The following is a 9,288-nucleotide window of genomic DNA, read 5'->3' as shown; positions in this document are numbered from 1 at the left end:
TATATAGTAAACTCAGTAAATTAACCAATGGAAAATAAATCAGCACTAATTATAGACATATGTAAACATATTCCAATAGCTCAGGTGCAGTAGTTCTTAGTTCATCCTGTCCATTCCAGTCTGATGCTGTATCCAGTGTTGATGCTGTTGTAAATGTTGGTGCAGAGTTTATAAGATGTGCTGTGGTTTCAATTGCCTTCTTGTTGTCCACAAATTCCACGGCTCTTTTCACCCAAGGCATTAGTGGATTGGCACAAATTAAATGACCTCTGACTGTTTTAAATCTGTAAATACATAAAAGTAACAATTAAGCATAAAAATACAACAAAATATACAAATGTACAGATGCTTATTTAATTTAAACTGTATATAAGTACCATAAAAGGGTCTGTTTTGGTGTCAAAATTTAATGGGTAAAAATTGTCAGTGCACTAAAATAAGGCCTGGCCAAAAGAACAGTACAAACAATACCATAAGAAAAAAAAAGAGAACCCATTTAATGGCATCAAAATGACAGATGTTTGCTTTATGTATCTTGTAACTTTGGATATCTTCCTTGCGGAGAACAGCTTCTGATATCTTCAAACAAGGGCAAAATAAATGGCCAATCGCTACAAGCACCCAAAGAAAAAAAATTAACAGCTGACATTTTTTTAGTCAAGACAATTTAACTGAAATAACTAACTCTAACCAGGTGCACCAAAAAACAAAAAAATAGACATTTGTTAAGAAATTCAAATAGCTCAGGTGATGTACTTTTTAGTTCATCCTGTCCATTCCAGTTTGATGCTGTATCCAGTGTTAATGCTGTTTTAGATGTTGGTGCAGAGTTTAAGGGATGTGCTGTTGTTTCTAAAGCCGACCACTTATTGTCCACAAACTCTGTGGCTCTTTTCACCCAAGGCTTTTGTGGATTGGAGCAAAAAGTTAGACCACTGGCTGCTTTAAATCTGTAAATATATAAAAGTAACAATTTAGCATGAAAATACAACATAACATATACATGTTTATTTACAAAAAAAAAAAAAAAAAAAAAAAAAAAGTACCATAAAAGGGTGTGTTTTGGTTATAAAATATTTTTGGTAAATACTAAAATAAGGCCTGGCCAAAAAAATATATATTCTGGCATAACTAGTTCAGATTTATCATGAAATATACACTGTAAAACCTAACAGTCAGATTTATTTAATGAAATGAGATTATTTCACTCAAATATTACTGAAAGTTCATTGCACTTAATAGAAAAAATTATGTGAACTCAATAACTGATTATATTAAGCAGAACTCAAACTGAATGAGTTACAGCAGATTTCTAATTCTCTCAGGATGCTTTGCTTTAGATTCTCTAAGGAGAGTAAATGTTGACAGAAATGTTATTTCATGTGTTTTTGCACATAAATAATATACAGAGATCTGTTAGTGTTTATTTTTGTTATGCTGGCCTGGGATTAGCTAGCTAGCTAACAGGTATAAGAAAAGAGAAAAGGCAATGTTATGAAATTAAATGGTTTAAATCAATACAGTAATTGAGTTGTATTTTAGGAAGTATTATTTCACTGAAATTAAATTAATTGAAATTGGTAATCTGTTTCCTTAACTGAAATGGATTTTACGGTGTAGTGTTGAATAGTGTGAGTTTTATCAGTGTATGCAATACCATAAGAAAAAAGGATAACTCACTCAACGGCATCAATATGGCAGATGTCTGCTTTATGTATCTTTTGATATCTTCCTTGTGGAGAACAGCTTCCGACGTCTTCAAGCAAGTGCAAAGTAAACGGCCAATTGCTATAAACTCCCAAAGGAACCAACCCCCCCCAAAAATTAACTTTTAGTCAAGACAGTTAAACTGAAATATCTAACTTTAAACTAACCAGGTGCAAATAAAAATAAGAAACAGAAAAAAATACACACATTTGTTAACAAATTCTAATAGCTCAGGTGCAGTAGTTCTTAGTTCATCCTGTCCATTCCAGTCTGATGCTGTATCCAGTGTTGATGCTGTTGTAAATGTTGGTGCAGGGATCATGGGATGTGCTTTCTTTTTAATTGCCTTCTTCTTGTCCACAAATTCCACGGCTCTTTTCACCCAATGCATTAGTGGATTGGCACAAATGAAACGACCACTGACTCTTTTAAATCTGTAAATACATAAAAGTAACAATTTAGCATGATAATACAACAAAATATACAAAAGTACAAAGGCCTGGCCAAAATAGTTGAGATCTATTGCAGCATACACGCCTCCATAGAAAAAAGGACTCACAAAATGGCATCAATATGGCAGACGCCTGCTTTTTGTATCATGTAACTTTCAATCATTTCCTTGCGGAGAACTCGATTTGATGTCTTGAGACAAAGGCAATTTGACACGCCACTTACTACAAACATCCAAAGGAAACAAAAGCATTTTAACACAGGCATTCATTTTGACAACAGTTTAATTCAAAATAACATCATATATTGGAATTAGAGTTAATATGGAGTTTTTATTTATTTATTTATTTTTAATTATTATTATTGTTGTTTTTTTGTTGTTTTTTTTACAAATATAAAAAGTTTCTTACTTTGGCAGGTGACTTGAGCGAGCAGCATTGTAGCCAGGCACAGCAGAAGAGTTATCGACACACAGCTCATCTTGTCTTGTGAGTCTGATGCATATTACCTCGGCTCACCACAACTTACATACTTTTATAAACACTCACAAGCAGGAAAATGAACATCAGAACTTCCTCCCACAGAGATGTCACCTTACTCACAAAACCTTTCTGCAAGTTAAATAAAGAAACATTATAGAGACCTGCCAATAAACAACAAATTAACAGTTCTGCACCTTGCATCATGCAAATGCCAGGGGGTTTAGACACTCAGTAGCAGCTTTTGCTATGTTGTTTCATCTGTTTCAGTTGAAATAGGCATTGCAACAGAAGGGGCCTTCACTTGAAAAGAGCCCCTACCCCGCAGTCATGCCACACACACCCCAGGGTCAGAAATTAACGGGAGCCATGGGGAGACAGTGGCACCAAAATGATTGAAAACATATGAAAAATTCAAGATATGGGGTAAAAATTACCCCGTATTAGTCGATTGATTTTGTACAACAGTTCAATGAACAAGATGTTAATAGGTGACGTTCAGACTCAAATTTAATGTCTATTTGGTTGCTCTATTTTGCAAACAAAAATGGTTAATTGGCATGCTAAAAAAGAGGCTTTGTCAAAGCACTGTAACATTACACTATACACAGCAAGTGAACAGTCAGTTCTTGAATTTCATGTCTTAGAAGCAGGAAAAATGGACAATCAAAAAGATATGAGTGACTTTGACAAGAGCCAAATAGTGAAGGCCAGATCACTGGCCAAAAATCTCCAAAATGGCAAGTGTTGTGGGTTGTGTTCCCAGTATGCAGTGATTAGTACCTACCAAAAATGATTCATGGAAAGACAACAAGTGAACCAATGTAAGGGTCATGGGCAGCCAAGGCTCGATGATGCATGGTCTGATCACATAGAAGAGCTACTGTAGCTCATATTGCTAAAAAAAAAATAATGCTGGCCATGATAGAAAAGTGTCAGAACACACAGTGCATCGCAGTTTGCTGCGTTTAGAGTGCCCCTGATGACCCCGGTCCACCGCCTAAAGCAACTACAATGGGTATGTGAGCATCAGAACTTCACAATGGAGCAATGGAAGAAGACTGTCTGGTCTGACAAAACACGTTTTCTTTTAGATCAGCTGGATGGCCGGGTGTGTGTGCGTTGATTACTTGGGGAAGAGATTGTAGCAGGATTCACAGTAGAACTGCAACTGACTGGCATTCATGTACAGCAGATGTTACTTTGACACTTACCACGGTAGTTGCAGACCACGTACACCCCTTCATGGCAATGATGTTTCCTCATGGCAGTGGCCTCATTCAGCAGTATAATGCACCAGCCACACTGCAGAAATTGTACAGGTATGGTTTGAGGAACTTGATAAAAAGTTCAAGGTGCTGCCATGGACTTCAAATTCCCCGGATCTCAACCTGACCAAGCATCTATGGGATGTGCTGGACCAACACATCTGATCTATAAAGGCCTCACTCACAACTTGCAGGACTTAATCTGCTGTTAATGTCTTGGTGCCATATACAACAGGACAGGTCTTGTGGAGTCCATGCCAGGTAATAAGCAGGTAAAATTAAACTAATTATATAAATAAAATTATATTAATAATATTTTCAAACCAAATCAACCCATATCCACATATTTACTTATTTGGTGATCAGTCACATTACAACTGAGTCTTCAAACCGTTCACTTAAACAATGAAGATATTTGCTTAAAAAAGAGATTTTTCAGATACAACCTGTCTGAATGGTTAGTACGGAACCCCAGACATGACATGCGGGAAAAAAAGATTTATATTGTGGCCAAGAATTAACATTTCGTTCCCAAGACTTGCTAATTCATCACCTTGTTTTAAGTAAATCGTGCTCACAATTTACTTCAAACGAATTGTTCATTTGTGGCCACCATATAAATATTTTTTCCCCGCATATCATGTCTGGGACTCCATAGGTTAGTTAGTTAGTTAGTTAGTTAGTATTACATTTACATAATGCTTTTATTGACACTCAAAGCACTTTACATTTACATTTGGAGAGAGGAAATTTTCTCAACCACCAACACTGTGCACCATCCGCATGGATGACGTGACAGCAGCCATAGTACACCAGAACGCCCACCGCACACCAGCTTACATTTACATTTATTCATTTAGCAGATGCTACTATCCAAAGCAACTTACAACTGAGGAAAACAACAAGCGACTCATCATAAGAGTCAAATAATCACAGGACGTGCTTGTAATACAAGGTTCAGACATCATTTAGAAATAGCATAAACAGGGAGAGATTAAAAAGAAGTGAAAGCATAGTTTTTGTTTGTTTATTTGTTTGTTTTTTTCAATAAGGAAGCAGTTAAATGTTGACAGAAGAGATGAGTTTTCAGCTGATCATTCCACCAGCAAGGAACAGTCAATGAAAATGTTCTGGAAAGTGATTTTATGCCTCTCTGTGATGGTACCATGAGGTGTCGCTCACTTACAGATTTCAGGTTTCTGGAGGGGATGTAAACTCACAAGAGCGAGTGGAAGTATGAGGGTGCTGAACCCATGGCTGTTCTATATGCAAGCATCATTGTCCTGAATTTGATGCGAGCCTCAGCTGGACACTAGTGAACAGAGATAAAGAGAGGTGTGACGTGGGCCATTTTGGGTTTGTTGAAGACCAGTCGTGCTGCTGCATTCTGAGGTTTTGGTGTCAGTATACGCTCCTTCCAGAACCTTGAGATCAGAAAAACAACACCTTCTCTGTGCTATTAAGACCAAATACAAATATATGGGTTATAGAGCTTTTTACAGAGCCGGTCCAAAATTGTGGAATTACCTCCCCCCCTCTATTAGATCTACTAAATCACTACCCGTGTTTAAAGCCATGCTGAAATCACATCTTTTAACCGAGAGATTTTATGAGCAGGTCTTGACTCCTACTTGGTGTATACTATGTCAAAGTCAAAGTCAAAGTCACTTTTATTGTCACATCACTTGGTCTTGTCGATGTTGAGTGAGAGATGATTCTCCTGACACCATTTAGTCAGGGTGCTCACCTCCTCTCTGTAGGCCGTCTCATCGTTGTCGGTGATCAGGCCTATCACCGTTGTGTCGTCAGCGAATTTGAGGAAATTCGCTGACGACACAGCGAATTTCGCTTTCTTTCATTCTTTCTATGTGAAAGAAAGAAAGAAAGAAAGAAAGAAAGAAAGAAAGGTTTTACTGCAGATGATGAAGGTCAGCTGTTCATCAAAGATTATGCCAAATTTTCTGACTGAGCTTGATGGGGTAATTGTTGATGAACCAAGCTGGATGATGAAATTGTGATGTATTACTGGTGGAGGGGAGAAAGAGTGATGATGCCAATCTGTAGATACAGTATGGGGATGATTAGGAGGCCATGATGATTGACAGAGGCCAGTGGCCATATTTGGCCAGGATGCCGGTGTTACACTCTGTTCAAAGAACATTTTTCATGACCACAGACAGTCAGGACATCAGTTTAAGGTCTCATCTGAAGGATGGTGCTTCTTAACAGTAGAGTGTCCCCAAGACTATACTGGGGTGCTAGGAGCCACACAGACCACCGGGTGAACACCCCCTGCTGGCCTCACTAGCACCTCTTCCAGCAGCAACCTAGTTTTCCCCAGGAGGTTTCCCATCCAGGTACTGACCAGGTTCAACCCTGCTATACTTCAGTGGGAAACCATGTGAGAGCTGCAGAGTGATAGCTGCTGGTAATGGCATCATTATGATGTTGCATTGGCTGCTATGATATGCAACCATCATCCCAGACCACAAAAACCTGACCTAGCTTTCATTTACCTCACTGACTTTCGCTCTTGTTTTAAATTAGAAATTCAGACAAGGCCCACTCATTTTATCTGACATACGAACATTTCTGTTGATCCATGGGATAAACTGCTAGCCATAATGTAAATGCAGTAGTCAGTAGGCTCAACATCTAAATGCAACTAAGCTCTACTGATTTTTACATATAGTACACCAGAGACATGAGCTTGACTTTATGGAAAACACATTGCCCACCAACCTATTCTTTAAGCACCCACATTTACTCACAAAACCCACCCTGTGATCTACTCCACCTCCTCTCAAACCATCATGTGTGCATGGAATTTAATGCATCATGCAAAGGGTACGGGGGTTTCAGCGTGCACAACTGCAGTTCTTCACATGCACACATGCATTGTCTAACTGTTTTTCATATGCAAATACAATATTGGAAAAAAATTATTTAAATGTAAGATACTGTACATGAGTCAGACTGCTATAGTTTGAGTGACATATTTGTACAGTGAAAGGAGAAATCCCACAGAACAATGTGGATTAGTGTCTAAACCCACACAAGGGTTAACAGTGTGTGTGTGTGTGTGTGTGTGTGTGTGTGTGTGAACACTTCACTATGTTCTACCCACTGACACACTCGCAATCACGTATTCACGCACACAAAGGTCAAAATTACTTCAGAATGAACATTTTAACATATCACATTTAATTTATTCATTTTATGTTTTTTAAATTGTACAGGTGAGTAAATACACTAGTGAAACACATTTTAGAACTAATCACACAGCCACTACATTTTTAATAGTTATTAACTACATTAAGAAAAAAAAAACACTCCATTTATAGCTTATTATTATAGTCGACTAAAACTAAAACCATAAAATAATTTTTGTTTATCAGCTAGTTGTCAAGGCAACATTTCTCATTTTTATTTAGTTTGTCTTGATATACTAAAATAACTAAAACTGAAATAAAAATTTATGAAAACAATTTAAACATTTAAAATAATAATAACAATTTTTTTAAAAATCACACACCAAAATTACTAAAATTTTAACAAAAATTAAAACTAATTTAAAATATTAATAAAAATTATAATACTATCGTAATGATACTTAAAAAGTCCTGTTGAGCTGAATAAACAAAAAAATCATGCATAGCACTGCAATATATTTTCTGCAGTCATTTTTAATTAACCAGGTGTAAATAAAATAAAATCCAACACAAAAATTACAGACATATGTTAACAAATTATGTAAAAAAAATGTTCAGGTAAAGTAGTCATAGTTCATCCTGTTGTATGTGATGTGTTGTTCAATGTCGATGTTGACGCAGAGTTTATGGGACGCGCTGTCGTTTCAACTGCCTTCTTCTTGTCCACAAATTCCACGGCTCTTTTCACCCAAGGCTTTAGTGGATTGGCGCAAATGAAACGACCACTGACTGTTTTAAATCTGTAAATACATAAAAGTAACAATTTAGCATGACAATACAACAAAATATACAAATGTACAGAAAGTATTTTGGTATCAAAATGTTATGGGTAAAATTGTCAATGTACTAAAATAAAGCCTAGACAAAATAACTAGTATTCTGACATATTTGCAAAGATCTATCATGAAATATATTGTTGAATAGTCGAGATCCATCGCAGCAAAGAAAAAAGGACTCACAAAATGGCATCAATATGGCAGACGCCTGCTTTTTGTATCATGTAACTTTCAATCTCTTCCTTGCGGAGAACTCGATTTGATGTCTTGAGACAAAGGCAATTTGACACGCCACTTACTACAAACATCCAAAGGAAACAAAAGCATTTTAACACAGAAATTCATTCAGACAACACAATGTAATAATAATAATAATAAAAACTTTTTTTTTACAATTACATAAAGTTTCTTACTTTGGCAGGTGACTTGAGCGAGCAGCATTGTAGCCAGGCACAGCAGAAGGGTTACAGAAACACACCTCATCTTCTCGTGTGAGTCTAACGCGTATTATGTCGGCTCACCACAACTTGCACTTTTATGAACACTCACAGAGGGGAAAATGAGCATCAACTTCCTTCCACAGAGTTGTCACCTGTCCGCTCGGAACAAAAGGCCCCCTCATCACCTCACGGGCGACCACCATGTACATAGGGGAACATTCACAGCTCTCTAAAATTCAGTGGTCTACATGACCATGAGAGCATGGTCACTGCTAATGTAGGTGTGTCGTAGAGTGGAAAGTACCAAGATGTTCACATAATCAAGAATAAAATGAACAATGAATGAACTTTGCAAATGATATATTGACTAACTATTGCATCAGCGACTACAGCATTTAATTCATGTAAAGTTTGAGTTTCACTGAATGGTTATGCTTCTGGTAATATATAATTAACAAACAGTTAAATTAAAAGTTATATATAATATATAAATTTATATATTAAAATATTAACATATAATATATGTATATACAGTATATGATATATTTATTATAAACCTATTTTTTCTTGGTGGAAGCTTTGCATTTGTTTAGCTAATAAAATATTAAAACTTGATTCAAAGTGGTATACAATTATTATAATTATGTCATCCTGGTATCGTGGACTCGCTCTCGTTTCATACAAACGCAGCTGCTGCCATTTTGCTACGATTGTTTTGTACGCTGTAATGGATTATAAGAGAACTAACAAACTGGTAAGGTTTTAAAACATTTTCGTCTTAATTCTTTTATTGCCTTAATTATTTTTGTGGTGAAATGTTGTGTAATAAGTGGTTTGACTGCACCGTTTCCCTTAACACTTAAACTCCGCGGACCCGGATACGTTAAAAATGTTTATGCTTCATTTACATAGCCTTCCTTATATGGTATCAGCCCATATATGGGTTCATTTGAAAG

The 9,288-nt window shown here is 36.5% G+C and overlaps 1 protein-coding gene and 1 long non-coding RNA gene across 2 annotated transcripts; both read right to left on the bottom strand.

Annotated features, from left to right (window-relative positions):
- Positions 1–2,005: 2,005 nt before the first annotated feature.
- LOC107698038 (uncharacterized) lies at positions 2,006–2,626 on the bottom strand. The gene is made up of 3 exons (XR_001635297.1): positions 2,568–2,626; positions 2,267–2,381; positions 2,006–2,141 (listed from the first exon to the last, which is right to left on the bottom strand). It is a non-coding gene; the product is annotated as an uncharacterized LOC107698038 (long non-coding RNA).
- A 4,906-nt stretch (positions 2,627–7,532) lies between these two features.
- Positions 7,533–8,443, bottom strand: LOC107698030 (monocyte chemotactic protein 1B-like). The gene is made up of 3 exons (XM_016498947.1): positions 8,306–8,443; positions 8,076–8,190; positions 7,533–7,856 (listed from the first exon to the last, which is right to left on the bottom strand). The coding sequence occupies exons 1-3, from the start codon at positions 8,373–8,375 to the stop codon at positions 7,691–7,693; spliced, it is 351 nt and encodes a 116-aa protein (XP_016354433.1). The 5' UTR covers positions 8,376–8,443; the 3' UTR covers positions 7,533–7,690.
- Between the last annotated feature and the right edge of the window lie 845 nt (positions 8,444–9,288).

The sequence above is a fragment of the Sinocyclocheilus anshuiensis genome, unplaced genomic scaffold (genome assembly GCF_001515605.1).
Source record: "Sinocyclocheilus anshuiensis isolate Anshui unplaced genomic scaffold, SAMN03320099.WGS_v1.1 scaffold886, whole genome shotgun sequence".
NCBI classification, from domain to species: Eukaryota; Metazoa; Chordata; class Actinopteri; order Cypriniformes; family Cyprinidae; genus Sinocyclocheilus; species Sinocyclocheilus anshuiensis.
The sequence above is the reverse complement of the archived record's forward strand: the minus strand, read 5'-3'. Positions and strand labels throughout refer to the sequence as shown.

Bases quoted from the DNA above. Each gene is read 5' to 3' on its own strand.
- LOC107698030 (XM_016498947.1), bottom strand. From the start codon at position 8,375: ATGAGGTGTGTTTCTGTAACCCTTCTGCTGTGCCTGGCTACAATGCTG. The intron at 8,191-8,305 runs GTAAGAAACTTT...GGATGTTTGTAG, and splicing joins CGCTCAAGTCACCTGCCAAA to TAAGTGGCGTGTCAAATTGC. The intron at 7,857-8,075 runs GTGAGTCCTTTT...ATGTATTTACAG, and splicing joins TGCCATATTGATGCCATTTT to ATTTAAAACAGTCAGTGGTC.